The 21003-nt window shown below is 48.6% G+C and overlaps 1 protein-coding gene across 1 annotated transcript in view; it reads left to right on the top strand.

Annotated features, from left to right (window-relative positions):
* The window catches only part of OPRD1 (opioid receptor delta 1), a 32528-nt gene extending 11823 nt beyond the window's left edge, over nt 1-20705 (top strand). The window contains exons 2-3 of the mRNA XM_025447938.3: nt 17394-17743; nt 20164-20705. Of these exons, the coding sequence (XP_025303723.3) occupies nt 17394-17743; nt 20164-20705 (892 nt within the window). The remainder of the gene's footprint in view (nt 1-17393; nt 17744-20163) is intronic.
* The last annotated feature ends 298 nt before the right edge of the window (nt 20706-21003 follow it).

Below are 21003 nucleotides of genomic sequence, written 5' to 3'. Positions count from 1 at the left end.
ACTCTCGGGCAACAGCTGATGCCACAGTCAACAGAAGAGTTTCTTCTTCCCCTGGGAAGCCTCAGTTTTGCCCTTAAGGTTGACCCTCATTACCAAGGGTAACTTCCTTAAAGTCAACTGATTGCAGATAGCAACCACATCTACAAAATCCCTTCATGGCAACACCGAGATTGGTGTTTGATTATATAACTGGGTACTGGAGCCCGGCCAGGTTGATGCAGAAAACTAATCATCACAGGATCGGCCAGACTCGGACTTGGGTTCCAGTACTAGAGCTTATAGGCTGTGTGACCTTGGGCAAGTATCTCTGCCTCTCTGAGCCTCAGTCCCCTCATCTGCCAAATGCAATGATCGTTCTTACCACAGTCATTTATTGGGAGGATGAAGTGCAATGATGTAAATCAAGTGCCTTTGCCCGCGCCTCTCATAGAACGAGGGGAGCCATACACAAGTAGATGGTCATGAATCAGTGTTTTCTAGTTGTAATGCCATTGCTCATTTGAGTGTTTGCCTTCCCTTTTACACTGGTTGCTCCTGCAGGGTGGTATCTGTGTCCCCTTCATCTTCTCTACTATTTCCTAGCTCCATCCCTGACCCTACGGAGACATCACTAAGTATTTCCTAAATATCTAGCTGACACTTTGTCAATGAGATTCTCTCTATGGAGTACTTGGGATCTATAATCAAAATCCCCTAACCACAAGACAAGAGGGAAGATGTGCGGGAACCTCAGGCCTCTCTTCTCTCTAGAGTAACCCTTTGCTTCTCTGCTTAGTAAATCTCTCCTCTGGGGAGCCTTCTCTGATGCCCCCAGGCCAACAGACACCCCCACCGCCCCCCCCCCCACGTTCCTACCCTGTCCTATGTGTCCCTCCCCCACCATTCCATACATACTTTTCCAAGCACTTGATTGCTCATCTCCCTCTCTCTTCAGGGGAGCAGGTGTGGGGTGAGAGGAGTGGCCTTTGTTCACAGCTAGAGCCACAGCTGAGGGTCTGACACTCAGGCAGCAGGTCAGTAGGTGTGTGTCAGAGGGACTTGTCCTATTTCCAGAGACCCATGGCTGGCTGACTATGCTACACTGGAGGAACTCTGCTTTCGGGGGGCCTCTGCTGTGTCTGGCTGCTCCGTTGCCTGGTCCAGCCACCCTTAAGCCAGAAGCAGAGCCAGCTTCTCATCGAGAAGCTTGTCTCCATCCCCCTGGCTTCCACGGGCATGTTGTCATTCTTGAACTGAACTGCATAGGCCTCTGCCCTGTTCATTGCTGAGCATGGACCTGGCCACCCCAGCCCCCTCTCATGTCCAACTCAGGTCCCTTTAGTTCTGTGTTCCAGGCTTTAATCTTCTCCTGTGACATGCCTTGTTATAATTAACCACTTTCCTTCCTTGGGCTTTGCCAAAACTGAGACAGCTAATTAATTTCTGGCGACTTGCCACCCCTGTTAAATGGAGGGCAGGGACAGAGCCTGCAGCCCGGGCTTGTTTTGCCAGTGGGAAGAGCAACCACCCTTTGTCTACAAATAGAGGGAGCCCCGATTAGACCCCGTTGGCTGGCATGCAGATGCTTTGTTTAAGCTGTTTATTCCCCCACCATGGGCAGGACCTTTGTGATCACTGCTGTAGCTGTGCCTCGGCATCCTCCTTTTGTAAAACAAAGTGATTGAACTTGATATATAGGGAGAAGATGATGCGGGTAGAGGTTAGGCTAGTGAGTTCTGGAGTCTGAAGGACCCAAGGCCCAACCCCACCACTCCTCGCTGTGGGACTTTCAGTGAGTTACTTCACCCCTCTGAGCCTCAACATTCCTCACCCGTAGAATGGGGCTAATACTCCCCTCCTGTGCAGATTCCTTGGGATACAAATACACCTGTGGCACTCATTTAGCAGTACAACTGGCACAGAGTAAGTGTTCAGTAAATATGCTCACCTGCCACCTCTCCTTTCAGTGCTAGCATTTTATATTCCTGATGCAAAAAAAAAAAAAAAAAAAAAAAGTCCTTTTGTTGGGAGAACTGGGGAGTGGAGCACTTTGAACCGACAGGGATTCTTCTGTGTTTGAGGCCATGGCTGGCAAGATGCTTAACTCCTCTGTATCCACATCTTAGGGCTGCCGTTACAAATGACCATAAGCTGGGTGGCTTATAACAACAAGAATGTATTCTTCCCCGTTGGGGTGGCCATAAATGTGACATCAAGCATGGCGTGCTCCCTGCGAAGGTTCTTGGGAAGACTCCTTCCCCTGTCTGGCCTCTGGTGCTGGCTGGCAGTGCCTGGCATCCCTCGGGTGTGCGATTGCATCCTTTCCGATTGTCGTCCGTTTTCCCATGGGTTCCCTCCATGTGTGTCTCTGTGTTTCTTCTTATAGGGACACCGTCATAGGGGAGTTAGGGCCCACCCTCATCTAGTGCGATCTTAATTATATCATCTTAATTATATCTGTAAAGACCCTATTTTCAGGTAAGATCGCATTGGAGATTCTACGTTGACATGAATTTGGGGGGCACCTATTTAACCCAGAACACTCCCCAAGTCTCACTTCCCTCCTCTGTATAAGGATGATAATAATAGGGGCACCTGGGTGGCTCAGTTGGTTAGGTGTCTGCCTTCAGCTCAGGTTGTGATCCCAGGCTGCTGGGATCCAGCTCCACATTGGGCTCCTTGCTGGGTAGGGAGCCTGCTTCTCCCTCTCCCTCTGCCCTCCCTCCCCCGCTTATGCACTTGCTCTCTCTTTCACTCTCTCTCAAATAAATAAATAAAATCTTTTTTTAAAAACAAGATGATAATAATAGTAGCAACTTCATAGGGTTGCTGGAGTAATTAAATGAGCTAATCTATGTAAATGCCACAGTAGAATTCAATAGAAGACGTCAGGCCCGTGTAAGCACTGAGTCAGTGGAGCTGCTGTGATGGAGACCATGAAGATGATGAAGGTGAGGGGGACAGATCCATCTGTAACATTGGCTACTCCCTGGACACAGGGACCTAGAATGTAGCCATCTCCTAAGAGCCCAGGCCCTTATCAGGAGTTCTGAAGCTTTAGATAGGAGCCCCCCCCTTTCCCTTTGGCCTCAGCCCCCTTGAGCCCTCCTCTCAGAGGAGCTCCTAGGAGGACAGCTTGGAAGAGAAAAAAGAACATGGCCTCTCAGGAGTCAGGGAACTGACACCCTGTGTAACCTCCTGAAACTGTCCTTCCTTCTCTGGGCCTCAGCTTTCCAATCTGTAAAGTGGGAGAGGAGGTTGGAACTCCGTGTTACAGGTCAGAGCCTCTTCCGGCACACAGTTCCAGCACAGGGCTCTGGGTCTCACCCCAATGGTGGCAGGTTACCAAAGGCTATCACAGGGTCAGGCCAGGACTCCCAGGACGGCTCAGCAGGTGTCATGCTGGGGCCTTTTTCCTCATTTAGACAAGAGAAGCCCCTACAATATAAGCAGCATGCTAGGGACATCGTAGGTATGAACTCATGTGGTACTTGCTCCACCTTCATGTGATAAGATCATCATACCCAGTTCACAGAGGAGCAGACTGAGGCTCGGGGAAGTTAGAGCTTGCCTACGTTTGTACAGATAGAGACAGAGCTGGGGCTTAAATCTAGGTGTATCTGGTGCTCAAGGTTGCGTTTCCATCTGTCTTTCCATCTTGTACCAGTTTCCTAGGGCTGCCCTAACAGATTCACATGAGCTTAAAATAACAGAAATGTATTCTGTTACAGTTCTGGAGGCCAGGAGTGCACAGAGTGTCTGGAGGGCCTCACTCCCTCTGAAGGTGCCTGGGAAGAGTCCTTCCCTGACTCCTCCTACTTCTGGTGGCTCCACACCTGTCACCTGTCGTGCCGTGGGGCTGCACCACTCAAGTCTGTGTCTCTGTCTTCACCTGGCGTCTCCTCTTCTGCCCGGGTGGCTTTTCAGAGTCAGAACCCCACCCAGGCAGTCCAGGATGGTCTCATCTCAAGATCCTTAACTTAAATAAGCCTGCTAAGACTCTTTTTTCCAAGTAAAGTCAGTACATTCACAGGTACCAGGGCTTAGGACGTGGACTCTGCCTTTCTCAGGGCCACTTTTTTTTTTTTTTTAAAGATTTTACTTATTTATTCATGAGAGACACAGAGAGAGAGAGAGAGAGGCAGAGACACAGGCAGAGGGAGAAGCAGGCTCCATGCAGGGAGCCTGACATGGGACTCGATCCCGGGTCTCCAGGATCACGCCCTGGACTGAAGGTGGCGCTAAACTGCTGAGCCACCTGGGCTGCCCCATGGGGCCACCCTTTAACCTGCTAAGGTTATCAAAGGCTCGGTGGTGACTGCATCTGCTGAATCCCTGGCCCGCAGTGTCTGGGGCGGGGTGGGGGCGGGGCATTTCTGGAGCAGTTTACAAGGAGAAGGAGATGAACACCGCTGGGAGCTGAGGAGGCCAGCCTGGGGGCATGTGTGATGGGGGTGCGGGGGCTTTGGGAGGGTGCAGCTATGATTTGCACCAGCAGTGAGGGGGAAGTCAGAAACACAGAACCACATCTGGATCCAGGCAGATATGGTCAGCCATGGGGCACAAACCTGGACACCTGTCCACAGAGGCCAGCCCTGTTGGCTGGGGCACAGGTCCTCATGAATGGATTTGAGATTCTTGATCCCACAGAAGATAGATTTGGCATCACTTACTTGCCCAGAGAGGTAGGAGAAGGCCAGGCTTGAGCACTGTCTGTATGCCTGCCATGTGGTTTACCTGCATCATCTTTGTCCCTCCATTGGCCCAAGAGGGTGGTATCCTCTTTCCTTGGACAATCACACTCAGGAGTGTGCCAGAACAAACCAAGATGAGGGCGCCAAGGAATGGCCATGGGGTGCTGCGAAGACAGCTAACCAAGCAGCCCTACCAGCCAGCATGCACCGAGCACTTCACTTCCTTCCTTGTCTTCACTCTGGTCTCACCACAGCCAGATGAGGCGTGGACTGTTAACACCTTTTCCAACACGTGGAAGGGAGAAGGGTTAGTTTTAGACTCTATGATTTCATGAGCAGAACCAGGAAAAACTGTGCTAGGTAGAAAAAGGCAGCCCTTGGCTCGAAAGCAGAGAGAACTTGCTTACTCTGTGAGCAGTCCCCACAATGGGATGGATTGTGCCCGCAGGTGGTGAGTTCTCTGTCTCCAGACATACTCAAGCAGAAACTGCACAGCCATTTGCCTGGAGTGCTTTAGGGGGAATGCCCTCACTGTGAAGTCGCTTTCTAGCTCTGAGATTCCAGGAATTTTTCCCAAGGACACCAACAGATGGCTGCGTGCGCAAAGGTGTTTATCAATAGTGTTATTTATGATAACGGAAAGATGGAAACAACCTGCATGTCCTGCAGTAGGGGGTTTGTTAAGTAATTTCATGCAGGAACTTCAGTGTGCATGAGTGAGACTAGATCTGGCCTGCAGTCTGTTGTCGTGTGGTCCTTGAGCTAAAAATAGTTTTTTATACTTTGAAAGGGTTGTAAAAGAGAAAACAAGAATATGCAACAGAGATCCTCGGTGGCCTGAGGCCTAAGATGTTTATCTCTGGCACTTTGCAGAAAAAGTCCGTTGACTTCTGGATTAGGATCACAGGTAGGGACCAAAAATTGTCTTAATTTGTATCTATGGATAGAGAGAGATGGTCACAGCATATTTTTTGAGAGAGAGAGAGAAAACAGGTTATATAACAGTATTGGAGCAAGGTCACATTTGTATAAAACAGGGTCCAAGTGTTTGCGTGTTATCTGCAGCAGTGGTCTGTAATATTAATAGTGGTTTTACATTTTCTTTACTAAATGATTTTATGTTCTTTGAACATATCATAGGGAATAGCTATTATTTTTGAGATCTCAAAAAGCATTTGGAACAGAGCTAATTCTCAGTATGCCAGCAATCCATGCTATTTGGAACCAAATGAGTTTTGATCTTGGCTGAAGCCATTTTGTTCAATTTGTCCCTGAGGTGGCACAAGGTCAGTGACCGAGGGCTGGTGCTCTTACCTTGTTGCTGTTATTGGATTTGTTTTCAGGTCTCTTGCCCCTGCTTAGATCCCCCATAGGCTGTGGTGTCTTAAGTGGAAAAAATACCGCTCAGTTTAGTTAGAAACAAATTAGCTACTTTGGAGAAATGATCTGACATTTCCTTTCGCCACGGCTGAACTGAGTCACTTCGGAGGCAGGGCAAACAGGGTCCGGCTCAGGTGTCCTTCAGGGGACCTGTGTCGTTCTGGGTTGAGGAAAGAAGGGAGGAAGGGAGTGGGGAGAAGAATTGTTCCAGCCAGAGCTCTTCAGTCAAGGATCAGGCACTTGGGGACGCCTGGGTGGCTTAGCGGTAGAGTGTCTGCCTTTAGCTCAGGTCATGATCCCGGGGTCCTGAGATCGAGTCCCTCACTGGGCTCCCTGTGGGGAGCCTGCTTCTCCCTCTGCCTGTGTCTCTACTTCTCTCTGTGTCTCTCATGAATAAATAAATAAAATCTTTAAGAAAAAGAATCAGGCACCTGGACACCTCTGTCCTACTGGGCATCCTCCAGTAAACCCTGTGTCCTCTCTGTGCTGATCCTGGGATACAGGATGGAGGGGACACGGTTCCTGCCTGAAGGATGTCACTCTAGTGTGGAAGACACACACCAGCACTTACTCCTCGGGCAAATGTGTTTTGAGCACAGTGTTATCTGTGCTGTGGGTTCTTGGTGCCTAGTAGGGAGCGAGACAAATGCCATGCCTTTGGGGAGCTTATATTTTAACTCTCAAAGAGAGTGTGTGAAGGGTGCACGGAGTATTTTGGGACCACAGGGGGAGAAGCTTCTCCCCCTGTGGACCCAAAGTCAGGATGGAAGGTCCTGGGGTTCCGGGGGGAAAATTACTCAGTTTCAATCTCCACTCAGCCTCTTTCTGACTTGGCAACCTTGGGCAAGTGCCTCTACTGCTCTCTGTTGATTAGGAACAATGAACACTCTCTATACCCTGTGCGGGTGCTGGGAGGAGTAAAAGAAGGACAATGCTTTCCCTCTGCTGGGCATATCTTCAGTGCCCAAAAAATTTTATTTTACTTTATTTATTTTTAAGATTTATTTTATTTATTTGAGAGAGACAGAGAGAGAGTGTACGTGCACACACAAGCAGGAGGAAGGGCAGAGGGAGAGGCAGGCTCCCCGCTGAGCAGGGAGCCCAACACCAGGACTCCATCCCAGGACCCTGAGGTCATGAACTGAGCCAAAGGCGGACTCTTAACCGACTGAGTCACCCAGGCACCCCCAAGTACTTATTATTTATTTAAATAAACAAAACGTAGGTGCAAGAAGTACATGAAACCATGCCTGAGAAAGACCTGGCCATGGTTATTGTCCATAAGTACTGGTTGCCACCCCCTTGTGACCAGAGGTGTACGTTTTGTTCTGAATCCACCTCTTTCCCTCATGCCTTATCATTGTGTCTGTGGCAGTTTTCTGATGTTTGTAGGTCGGCCTCTCCCCAGCCCCACCTGGGCCCGATTGTCTCCAAACCCCCAGACCATATCCAGGCAGAGGAATGTGTGAAAAACAAGGCTGTGGAGTCGGCACACGTCCAGACATTTACTGCACTTGGTCTTGGCCTCCAGACTGGGCCCCTTCCCGTGGCCACTGTCTGAGGAGCCAGTGCAGGTGGCAGGGAGGCTGGGGGCCAGGAAGCAGCGAGGCACAGTGTGGGCTCTGCACACCAGATCTAAGTTTGTGTCCTGTCACTGGCATTTCCTAGCTGCACGTCTTTGGGTGAGGCATCTATCTTAGCTCCTCCGTGGGATGAGGACGGTATTAGCGCTCAGGGTTGCAGTGGGGAGGAAATGAAATCGTGCATTCACTGTTTTTGGCAAAGTGCCTGGCCCATGGAAGAAAAGGCAGAGAATGTTGCTTAAAGAAAACAAACAACGCACCAAAAGCTGTCGGACTGGTCTCAGGCAGGCCTTGCACGGAAGGAGGGAATATTTTAGCCTCCTGAGCACCTGCCACTCATCAACCACTCTAACCAAGTGCCCTGGGGAGAAACTTCTTACAAGGGGCTCACCTGTCAGCTGAAAAGCGCAGCTCTCCGGGAGCCCAGAACTTGTGTGGACTTACCGTGCTTTGGGCCCAGAGCATACCCTGTCTCCATCAGATCGAGGTGGGGATGAACTTCTCTGCCAGTGGGGCTTGTCTGACAGATGATGGGATGGGTTTAAAGCTGTAAATGAACATGGCTCGCCACTCGGTGCTTCATATAAAGGAGGCCTTGCTGAGGACTGAGACGTGTGACTGCGAGCACGTTCCCTGGCAGTCCGCATAATTCAAGATGACCCCTAATGGAAGATTTTAACTTAGGAAAAAAGCAAAGGATTTGCCAAGGCATCTATTGCCAAGGTCAATAGAGATGCACCAGTCTTACTATCCTCACCCCAAGGGTTGGACCCAATGGTAAGGTTGGACCTTATGAAAAAAAAAAGCAGGACAATAGGGGCACCTGGGTGGCTTTGGCACAAGTCATGACTCTAGGGTCCTGGGATCAAGTCCCACATTGGGCTCCCATGGGGAGCCTGCCTCTCCCTCTGCCTATGGCTCTGCCTCTTTTTCTGTGTCTTTCATGAATAAATAAATAAAATCTTATTAAAAAAGAATTTCTTTCCTCTTTTTTTTTATTTCTTTCCTCTTTAAGGCTGAATAATGTTCTGTTGTATATATAGACTGCATCATGTTTATTCATTCATTTGTCAGTAGACACTTGGGTTGCTACTACCTTTTGGCCATTATGAAAAGTGCTAGTTTGAGACGCCTGGGTGGCTCAGTGGTTGAGGGTGTGGTCCCGGGGTTCTGGGATTGAGTCCCGCATCGGGATTCCTGCATGGAGCCTGCTTCTCCCTCTGCCTATGTCTCTGCCTCTCTCTGTGTCTCTCATGAATAAATAAGTAAAATCTTTTTTTAAAAAATGCTAGTTTGAATGTATACAGATACCTCTTTGAGACCCTCCTCTTCATGCTTTTGGGTATGTATCTGGAAGTGGAATTGCTGGATGATATGGCATTCTGTTTTCATTTTTTTGAGGAATTTCCATGCTGTTTTCCACAGTGACTATACCATTTCATATTCCCATCAACAGTGCGCCAATTTTTCCACATCCTTGTCAACACTTGTTATTTTCTTTTTTTAAAGATAGATAGATAGATTGATTGATTTATGATAGAGAACATGCTTGTGCTAGCATGAGAGCATGGAGGGAGGGGCAGAGAGAGAGAGAGGGAGAATCCCAAGCAGACTCCCCACTGAGCATGGAGCCCAATGCAGGACTTGATCCTAGGGTCCTAAGATCATGACCTCAGCTGAAATTCAGAGTCAGACATTTAATTGACTGAGCCACCCAGGTGCCCCTCTGTTTTTTGGGTAGTAGTCATCCTAATAGAGATGTCAGTGGTGTCTCATTGTGGTTTTGATTTTCCTGATGATAATGATGTTGGGCATCTTTTCATGTGCCTACTGGCCATTTTTATATCTTCAGAGAGAGTGATCTATTCAAGTCCTTTGCCCATTTTTTAATCCAGTTGTTTGCTTTTTTTAGTGTTGCGTTGTAGAAGTTCTTTGTATATGCTGCATATTAACCTCTTATTGGGTATGTGATTTGCAGATATTTTCTCCCATTCTGTGTGTGTCCTTTCACTCTGTCAATAGTGTCCTTTGATGCACGAAATTTTTAAAACTTTTTTAAAGATTTATTTATTTATTTGAAGGAGGGCAAGAGGAGCAGAGGGAGAGAATTCTGAAGCAGGCTCCACTGAGTGTAGAGCCTGACACGGGGCTTGATCCCAGGACCCCAAAATCATGACCTGAGATGAAATCAAGAGTTGGCCATTCAACCAACTGAGCCACCTAGGTGCCACACCAAATTGTTTAATTTTGATATAGTCCAGCTTATCTGTTTTTCTTTTTATGCCTGGGTTTTTGGTGTCATATCCAAGAAATCATTGCCAAATCCAGTATCATGTAACTTTTCCTCCTCTGTTTTCTTCTATGAGCTATAAGTTATACCTTTTACTTTTTGGTCTTTTATCCATTTTGAGTTAATTTTTTTATATGTTATAAGGCAAAGATCTAATGTCATATCTACAACTTTTGGAAATAGAAAAAAAAAATTAGAGAACAACCGTAGGGGTGGGGAAGTACATGAAATATCCTTCTAGAAAGTTCAGTCTCTTACCCAATCTTTTCTTTCCTTTAGCTTCCACACAGCAGTCAAAGTGATCTTCTAAGAAACACATATAAATCAAACTGCATCACTCCCTTGCTTGAAATCTCCAGTGACTTCCTGCTGCACTCAGAATAAAATCCAGACTTCTTGCTGTGCATGATTTGACCCCTGCTGACTTCTCCCTGGTGCATCTTGCTTCTTCTCAGGCTTATTGCCATTTAATCACACTTAATTTCTGACCATTCCTGCAGTTCATTGAGCTCTTTTCTGTCACAGGGTCTTTGCACATTCTGTTCTTTCTGCCTGAAACAACCTACCTCCTTATCGTCACATGGCTAGCTCCTTCTCATTCCTTCTAACTTGGTAGAGATATCACCTTGTCTTAGCTCAAACTACCATAACAAAATACCATACATTGGGTGGTTTAAACAACAGAAATTTATTTTCTCACAGTTTTGGAGGCTAGAAATAGAAGATCGAGGTCCCAGCATGGTCAGTTTCTGATGAGGGAGCTCTCTTTCTGGCTTCTAGATGGCCACTTTCTTGCTGTGTCCTCACTTGGCAAGAAGGGAGGGGAGAGGGAGAAGGTGAGAGAAGCAAGCTCTTAGATGTCTCTTCTTCTAATTCAGTTCATAGCACACATCCTCAGAGAAGCCATTGATGACCTTCCAATCTAAGCCAGATTCCTTCCATAAACCACCGCCGCACTCTGGCTTGGTAGTGTCCATCACTATACCCTATTCGTATCCTTCATGGTAGAGCAGTAATGGTGAATAACTGTACATTAATTAGTGTAGCAATTTGTTCAATGTCTGATCCCTCCCTAAGAGCATAAATTTTAAGAAACTGGGCTATCATCTTCACTCCCATATTCCTTATTCAGTGCCTGGCATATACCAGATGCTGATTAATGCCTGTTAGAAGGGTGAACAAATATCAGCCTATAGTAAATTTACATTCCTTGACTTTTTCACTAACTGTGGGGCAGGAAGGGTGGGGACAGGAAGGAAGGTAACATGCACTGAGGGGCAGTATAGCAAAGTCATTACCACATGTCAGCACTAGATAGCCTGAATTAAATACCCTCTCTGCTACTTACTGGTCATGTGACCTTGGACAGTTTACTTCTTCTGTTGTGCCTCAGTTTATGTTCCTTAAGAGATGTCAACATAGTTTTGGATGATGAAAAGCAATTTGAAGGGGAGTAACAAGCTGAGCAGGAGTGAGGTGTGGGGCTGGAAACAGGGGCAGGGAATGGCCTATCTATAGAGGGAGCATTGAGACCCTTAGCCCTCCTCCCCCCTTGTACACTGCACAGTCAGGTGACTACCCTCCACTCTGCATGAGGTTAAGGGTTTTTCCCTTGAGAAGTTAACCTGGGAGAATTCTGAATTTGGGACCAGCAGACACAGAAAGGGTCAGAGTGAGATACCAAAAGAAAAGTGGGGGAGGGGGGGAGTCCACTGACTCCTCCTCCAGGTCTGCTTTTATAATCCTGAAAGCCAGATGTATGCTCCCCAAGCAGGAGACTGGAGGATTCTTTTCTTAAAGCCCCCAGAGAAATGACATACTGACAATGATATTTAGATATTCCCCACTATAAAAGCTTGATTTTTCCCAGTTCCCCTATAAGGCAGTTGGCAGGACCCCCACACTGATGCGTGCATGCACACACGCACACACACACAGGGCTGCTAATTAGTTATTTAGTGCCGTACTCAAAAATCAACCTTTAGTCATATATCACTAGATATTTGAAGGAAGCCTCCAGGATAAAAGGGGAAGCTCAAGGAGACAAATAAACAGAAATGTTTGAAGCAAATAGACAATGCGGTGAGTGGAAGAAAATACAAAGCAAAAATTATTAGTATCCTCAGAGAAATAAGAGAAGATATTGTATCCATGAAATAAGATGCTATAAATTCTATATAAAAAAGAAATAATAAAAGAAAAAGAAATGACACTGGGAAAATAAGACATGAGAGCCAAGATAAAATAAAAAAGTCAATAGAAAGGTTGAGAGGTAATGAAATGGAAATTTCCCAGAGGATGTACCAAAAAGACAAAGAGATGGAAAATAGAAAAGATAGAAAATTAAAGGATCAATCAAGATGCCCAATATCTGACTGACAATTTTCTAGGGATTCCAGAGGAAGCAGAGGGGAGTTAACGACCAAATAAATGAAGTGAGGATATTTCACACTGAAGAACATGAATCTTCAGAATGAGAGAGCCCAATACAAATGAAAAAGAACCACACTAAGGTATATCATCACAAAATGTCAGAATACCAGGGATAAAGAGAAGATCCTAAAAGTTTTGGTTGTGGGGGAGGGAGAACAGATTATATATACATCATCAGGTATCAGAATGGTTCCAGCTCTATTGGAAGCTAGAAGATGAGAGACCCATGCCTTCAAAATTCTGGTGGAAAATTATTTCCAACCAACTATTCCATATACAGTTAAAGAAATTAGAAGGGAGGATAGAATAAAGACATTCTCAGATATGCAAGGATATAAAAATTTTACTTCCTATGTACCCTTTCTTAGGAAGTGACTAGAGGATGTGTTTCACCAAAATGAGGGCATAGACCAAGATAGAAAAGACTTGCAAACCAGAAAGCAGGTTCATCAACATAGGAGGACAGGTATGTAGCTGGTCTAGAAAGCAGCCAGTCCCAAATTAAAGGGAAAAGGAAGGCTCCAGGAGGTGGATCACTAGGAAAACAAAAGGATCTGATAGCCTACGTGACTGTATGGAAAAAGCATTTTACATATCTGCTGGAATGCTCAAGGAGATTTAGCAATATGTACATAGAACTAAGCAAATGAGGAAAAAAAGAGGCAATTATTAACTCCAGAAAAAAAATATGTACAGAAAATACATGTAATTATAGGATGCCATTTGGTTCAGCAATGGACAATATGTATAAAGTCATAAGAATGTAAACCCTGGGGACGCCCGGGTGGCTCAGCGGTTGAGCGTCTGCCTTCGGCTCAGGGCGTGATCCCGGAGTCCCAGGATTGAGTCTCACATTGCGCTCTCTGCATGGAGCCTGCTTCTCCCTCTGCCTGTGTCTCTGCCTCTTTCTCTGTGTCTCTCATGAATAAATAAATAAAATCTTAAAAAAAAAAGAATGTAAACCCTAAACAAAGAATGTAAACCCCAAATATTAATTAAAAGATTTAGAAGTTGTGATAAAACTATATTGAAAGGGTGGAGAAAAGAAGTGGAGCTAGGTAGTGTAAGAGTTAATACTTGTCTAGTGTATTAGGGGTTGTGGAGGACATTGCTAGTGTTCACTAAAATCAGGTGCTCCTTGCTTCTGGGCACATGGAAGACTATACTTCTTGTATAGTCTGCACCCTTGTAGTTGGGTGGGGCCACATGACCAGTCTGGTCACTCAGCTCCAGGTGGAAATGCTATGTTGCCACTAGAATGAAGCTTAGATGACCCTGTAGCTGTCTCTTCTCCCTCAGCAGTGATCAAGGAAGCTGTGGGTTAAGATGGCAGAGCCACAAGATTGAAACAGGCTGGAATTGCCTCATGGAATATAATTGTCCTACAGATACTCTATAGGCTGCAAGGATGAGAAATAAACCTTTATTTTGTGAAGCCACTGAGATTTTGGGATTATTTACTTCTGTGTAGCGTGGCTTAACTGATACAAACTTCAGCATGTACTGTGTAAAACTGATAAATGAGGATATAGCCATTTAAGCATGTTATTTAGAATTATGGAGATAATCGCTAGAAGAATAACTAAAAATATTAAAAGTGGTTGCCTCTGGGGAGCAGGAAAGAGGAGTGAGGAACCTGTTTTCATTGTAGTACTATATGGCTTTTTTACACAGTGTAATTGTATTACATTGGCAGAAATAAAATTTTATAAAAAGCCGTGTGTGTGTGTGTGTGTGTGTGTGTGTGTATGTGTTTGTGTGTGTGGTGCGTAAAGGATTCCCCCCCAACCATTACAATGGCTGTCCTTAGCAGGGCAGGCATGCTAGATTGGACATCTGAGGAACTACAGATGTGGCTGGACATGGAAGGCACTGTGGGAAAGGAGGCTACCCCGATGGAATGTCAGTCTGAGGAGTTTAATTTTCATCCAGATGACAATGGGGAGCCATGGAAGAATTGTCAGCAGTAAGAGTATCCTGAGCAAATCTACTTTTGTAGTGAGGACCCTTACTTACCTGGATGGTGAACTGTGGGGGAGAGTGGGGGCTCTGTGGTCTCCATGAGGCCTGGACTAGGACCTGCATACAAGTGTCTCTCAAGGGCCTGCTATTTGCTGGGTCCAATTGGTATGCCCAGCCATAGAGCAAGGAATAGGATGGACAAAGTCCTCTACCTTCGGGGAGCATACATGGGTGAAAGAGGCAAATAGAGAGAAAAAAAGTGTAAGTTATGTGCTGGTTCATGCTATAAAGAAAATTGAAGCAAACGTAAGGAGATAGATTGTGGGGAGAGAGGTAGTTTAGATAGGGTGGCCAGGTGTGGCCTCTCTACAGAGGTAACATTTGAATAGAGTCCTGAATTAAGGGAAGGAACAAACCATGCAAAATGTGGGGTTCCAGGCAGAAGGAACAGCAGTCCGGAGGACCTGAGGTGGGAATGGGCTCAATACGTCCAAGGAACAGCAAAGAAACCATGGGGGGAGGGTTTGAGGGCCCATCCGTCAAGGGGAAAGTTTGAGGAACAGTTCATGGAATCTGGAGAGAACCTCAGGGAGCCACTAGTGGGTTGAGAACAGGAGAGCAGCATGATTTGTCTGAGGAGGCCAGTAGGGCCAGGCTTGGCAGCCTCAATAGCTGGGGAGGAGGTGGGCGGGCTGGTTAGGATGGGAGCCTCTCGGGCTCTGCCCAGCAGTCAGTGTGGTGCCTCTCAGCCCGCCTGGACCAGCTACAGCAGCTTCATCACCCACTTCCCAGCATCCCAGCCCCCTCTGGGAATTGAAGGATCCTCACAAATCAAAATAGCAAGAAAAGAACAGCCTCTAATTGTTCTGCGTAAAAGAAGCGAAATTAGACGAGTCAGCTGTGGGGTTGAGACCGCCTCCTACACAGCTGTGATCCCGCACCCTGCTGAAGACAGACTTCCCGAGACTTGAAATTCTGCTGTCTCCGAGCAAAACTTTTGCTTCTCCAGCCCCAGGGCAAATGACAGCTATTTGGGGAAGGAATGGGACTGATGCTGGCCCTGGAGGACAATGAGTGACTCAAATCAAAACAGTCCTTTCATGAAGAGAGAGCCTTAGCTGGTATGAGTTCACTCGGTCATTCAAAACACATTGAGGGCACTCAGAGCGCATTCGTCAGCTCTCACGGCACCACCGTAGCATCCTGGTCGCCAGGGTTGGGTGTGGTAGCGGGGGGTTTCTAGAGGGGTAGAGGCATGCAGTGTGGTTCAACCCTTGGGGCAGAGTGGAGAGAGAGCACTGGTCTGGGAGTCAGGAAGGAGGTCTAAGTTCTTGCCTTGGCTCTGCCGCTGTCACTGTGTAACCTTGGGTGAGTCATGCCACCTCCCTGGGCTTCAGTTTCCCTGTCTTCTCATCTGGGCTTTAGGCCACATCATGTTTCTCAAACTTTAGAGCCCATAAGAATCACTTGGGGGTAGTGCTTGTTAAAGATGAAGATTTCTGGGGCACCTGGCTGGCTCACTTGGTAGAACATATGACTCTTGATATTAGGGTGGTGAGTTCAAGCTCCACGTTGGGCCTAGAGCTTACTTAAAAAAAAAAAAAGGTGAAAATTTCCAGGCCTGGTTGCCAAAGATTAAGATTTAATAGATCTGGCGTGGGGTCAATGAATCTGCTCTTCCAGGAATTCTGAAGGGAGTCCCTGGACCACACTTCCATCTAATCACTTTCCCTCTCTCAGGGCTCTTCCTGTTTTGAAATTTGGGGAGTTGCTCATGCCACCCTTCTCTGGATTTCTCAGATCATTGTAGGGGCATGAAAGGAGTCCTTATCCCTGCTTCGGTGTACCTGTGTGTTTCTGCGATGATCTCACTGCACTAGGACAGTGTATCTCAGTGTATGTAGCCTGGTAGGGTGTCCTTGGCCCAGCACAGGTCCTGGTACAGAGGGGGCCAGGGCAGAAATGTTGGCCAAAGAAGGGGCCAGCTGTGACACAGGCTGTTGCACAGTGGTGTAGAGCATGGAGGAATGTTTCAGGTGCAGGGGGGCTTAGTTGGCTCATCCCTGGCTTGGATACCTGGGCTCATCCCTGGATTGGATGTATGGGAGAGTGCAGTTGAGTGGGATAAGGAGGTCTAGATGAGACTACAGGAAGGACTGAGAACCCTGGTCCACCACAGAGGGCACCCCAGGAGGTCTAAGGCCCCAGCCAGTCTGCTAGGCAGAGGCAGGGTCCCTTCCTCAGAGCTGGCCAATCATATTTCCAAAAGGTCAGTGGCAGAAGCTAGAGGGTCAGGTCACTCTGGTCTAGTCTCCAGCCTTCCTAGATGAAGAATAATACCCTCATATACTGAGCATTTGCAATGCTTTGGGCTCAGGACTAAGTGCAGTATCATCCCATTACATTTCACAACGACCCTATGAGGTTGGTAAAAGCATCATCTCCCCTGCTCCACCCCGCATTTTTTTTTTTTTTTTTTTTTACAGCTAACAGACACTGAGGCTTAGAGACTTCAACTTACTAGCCCAGAGTCCCTCAGTTAATAAATAGAAGCAGGGTTAGAACCTAGACCTGTTTTTGTCTGAGCTCAGTTTTATTATTTTTTTAAAAATTTTATTTATTTATTTATTTATTTATTTATTTATTTATTTATTTAGAGAGGCAGAGACATAGGCAGAGGCAGAAACAGGCTCCTTCTAGGGAGCCCGATGTGGGACTTGATCCCCAGAACCTGGGATCATGCCCTGAGCTGAAGGCAGATGCTCAACTGCTGAGCCACCCAGGTGTCCCCGGAGCCCAGTTTTATTTTTAACTGTGTTGCTTAGTACCCCTCAGAAGATGAAGGGTTTTTCCTAAAATGCCTTCTGCCAAAGTCAGCCACAGCCAGAGAAATCCTTTTGCATCCAGTAAAGTGAAAAGATGTGATGCTGAGTTAGGTGGGTCAGGATTCCAGTCCCACCTCTGCCCCCAGACTTTTTGCGTGACCTCAGGCAAATCATTTCCCCTCTCTGAGTCTCATGTGAAACTGAAATCGGTGGAATGGGAACAATAACCTACACACTTCTTTTTAAGGTACACTAAGATGAAGACAGCCACCAACATCTACATCTTCAACCTGGCCTTGGCAGATGCACTGGCCACCAGCACACTACCCTTCCAGAGTGCCAAGTACCTGATGGAGACGTGGCCCTTTGGGGAACTGCTCTGCAAGGCTGTGCTCTCCATTGACTACTACAATATGTTCACCAGCATCTTCACCCTCACCATGATGAGCGTCGACCGCTATATTGCTGTCTGCCACCCTGTCAAGGCTCTGGACTTCCGCACACCGACCAAGGCCAAGCTGATCAACATCTGCATCTGGGTCCTGGCCTCGGGTGTGGGTGTACCCATCATGGTCATGGCTGTGACCCGCCCCCGGGGTGAGTGAGTGGCTGAGCTGTGGTACAGGCCACTGACCACAGGAGGCAGCATGTGGGCCCTTGTGGGTTTGCAGGACATTTATTAGAGTGGGCGGAGGTGGCTCTATACCGGTAGAGGTGTGGATTACTGATCAATGAAAGTGTGGATGGCTGACCAGTGAGAGTGTAGGGAGTCAACCAATGGAATGTGAATGGTTGACTGTTGTGAGGATGAATGACTGGTCAGTGGTCAGATGGGTTGCTGGTCAAAGGAAACTTATGAATGGGATTGTGGAGGGGGCAGGGTGTGGAGCAGCTGGCCAGGAGTGTGTGGATGACTGACTAAAGGGAGATGGATGGATGGCCAATGGGGTGAGGGTGTCACTGACAAGTGAGCAGTGGAGGCCATAAAATCTGCAATCTCATCCCAAATCCCCTTCCACCTCAGTGGGAAAACCACTGGCCCAGATGACCAAGGCAAGGCCTAGAGAATAGCCTTCAGAAAATTACAGGTGCATTTCCTCAGAATAAGAATGGTAATTAATATAGTAGCTACCTGTATCCAGGTAGCAGCTGTAACAGGCAATCTCCAAAGTTCAATGCTGAACAGTATAGAGGTTTATTTATCACTCATGTCACAGTCTAACGTGAGTCAGGGGAGGGCGAGCTCTATTCCACAGTTCTTCAGGGACCCAGGCTCCAGATGATGGTTTTGGAATCCTCCACTGCTGGCAAGCGGATAAATATGGAGAAGGAGTGATGAGAGAGCATGACCAGCTTTTAAATGTTCTGGCCTGTCTCTTCCTAGGGATAGCTGGTTACATGGCTCCCACCTTGACATAAGGAAATGGGACAAGTAGTTTAGCAGGGGACCAACCACACCGGTCACTAACCTATCTGAGCCACACTGTATCGTGGAGTGTTGAGAAGTTTAAAGGAGGCTAGATGTGTAAAATACTTAGGACAAGGCAGGGACTCTGACCTCTATTTGACCGAAAGAACATCTAGAATCAGAGATGTCAGTGGTTTACTTATGGTCACACGGCAGGCATTTGGTGGAATTTGACCTAGAACCTGAGGCTTCTGCCCTTATATCTGTTACTGGTATTGCCCCCTGGCGTGGAGGTTTGCAGAGGGTTGGTGCTGTGGGTGGAAAGGGAATAGGCTTGGTGGGAGGACTTTTGACTTCCCCTTTCCCCCAACGACGAGGCCCTGGTGCCCTCATACAGCTTCTGTGCAGTTGGTCTTGACTCAGCAGCTGGGCCCCATTCCTCACTGTCAGCCTTCAGTTTATGGGCCATTAACTGCATCCCAGCTGGGTGCCAGACCAGATGGGCCTCCTCACTCCACACTCTATCCCCTACACACACTCCCCCACTCAGTGCTTGTTGCTTCTGTATGTAACTTGCTGTGTGAGCTTGGATGAGTGCTGTTCCTCTCTGAGCCTTGTTCTGCCATCTGCACAGTGGAATCCCTGGCCTCAGTCATCCTGGCGGTTCTGCCTTCCTGCTGTGGGGTGGACCCACTCTGTAGATCCCCAGCACCCTTCCTACCCGTCTCAGGCTCCAAGTCCACTGCCTGGCTCCTCAAAACCCAGAGTTCCAAGAGCTCTTGGGCGGACGGACAGTGGGCCAGTGTTAGGCCTGTATCCCAAACATCCCTAAGGTGCTCCTCCAGCCCACGCCCACACTCCGGGAATAGGGAGCTCATTCCACTATGGGGACACCTCTGGACAAATCTGGCAGTCCGAAAGTTCTTGTTATTAAGCTGAGATCTGTCTCCCTGCCCCTATCCCTGACTTCTGGACTTCTATATGTACCTGCCCCTCTGCCCTGTGAGTGCATGAAGAGCTTGAACCCCCCTGTGCTAAATGTTCCACATGCTTTAGCTCATAGAATGCTCACGTTAGTCTCACTTTATGGAGGCTTAGCCCATTGATTCCTCATATTAGTCCCACCTTATGGAAGCTCTCCTGGAGGCTGAATAATTTGCCCAGAGTCACACCACACATTAGTAGGGGCCGAGTTCTGCTCTTAACTCATCAGTGCTCTTTAGATCAGTCTGAGCAGGGTTGTCCTCATTGGAGCTAGTCTGGAAATGGGTAGAGTGTTTTGAGTTCTCACAGTGACTGGCATTCGGTGGGTCTGGGCTAAATTAGATCATTACTGCCGTCCATTCATGTAGAGGCTTCTAAAGGGACCAGGAGAAAATACAGAAAAGGAGACCTCCCAGATTAGGGCCAATCCCACTGGGGTCTTTAAGGGTGAGCAGGAGTTCACCAGCTTTGGAAGTGTTGGGGGACATTCCAGGCGGAAGAATCCCTGTGAACAGGGGCCGCGGGGAGGTGTGGGCCCCCACCGAGCCAAGAAGGGTGGCGCGCAGGCGGGGCCGCCGGGGCCCACTCGCCCCTCACCTGCTGTCTTTCCCTGTTTCCCCCGCAGACGGGGCAGTGGTGTGCATGCTCCAGTTCCCCAGCCCCAGCTGGTACTGGGACACGGTGACCAAGATCTGCGTGTTCCTCTTCGCCTTCGTCGTGCCCATCCTCATCATCACCGTGTGCTACGGCCTGATGCTGCTGCGCCTGCGCAGCGTGCGCCTGCTGTCGGGCTCCAAGGAGAAGGACCGCAGCCTGCGGCGCATCACGCGCATGGTGCTGGTGGTGGTGGGCGCCTTCGTGGTGTGCTGGGCGCCCATCCACATCTTCGTCATCGTCTGGACGCTGGTGGACATCGACCGCCGCGACCCGCTCGTGGTGGCCGCGCTGCACCTGTGCATCGCGCTCGGCTACGCCAACAGCAGCCTCAACCCCGTGCTCTACGCCTTCCTCGACGAGAACTTCAAGCGCTGCTTCCGCCAGCTCTGCCGCTCGCCCTGCGGCCGCCCCGAGCCCGGCGGCTTCAGCCGCGCCCGCGAGACCACGGCCCGCGAGCGGGTCACCGCCTGCACCCCGTCCGACGGGCCCGGCGGGGGCGCCGCCGCCTAAGCCGCGCCAGCCCCGCCGGCCCCGCCCGCCGCGCCCCTGCGGGCCCACCCGGCCGCCACCCCGGGCCCGGCCCCGGAGGAAGGGGGTCGCGCTGGAGCCGAGGGGCGGGGGGCGGGGGCGGGGCTCCGGGCGGAGGGCGCGGTCCACGGCTTTGGGTTGGAGGCTGGGGGCGGGGAGCGCGACTGGGGGAGTGGGGGCTGTGGCTCTGGGACCGGGCTGCTGAATGGGACCTCCGCGGTGGCCGGCCTCAACCTTGGGACAACCTCGGGTTCTAGCCAGAGGCGGCCTTGTTGGCCTG

This window comes from Canis lupus, chromosome 2, assembly GCF_003254725.2.
Source record: "Canis lupus dingo isolate Sandy chromosome 2, ASM325472v2, whole genome shotgun sequence".
Classification (NCBI taxonomy): Eukaryota; Metazoa; Chordata; class Mammalia; order Carnivora; family Canidae; genus Canis; species Canis lupus.
The sequence above is the reverse complement of the archived record's forward strand: the minus strand, read 5'-3'. Positions and strand labels throughout refer to the sequence as shown.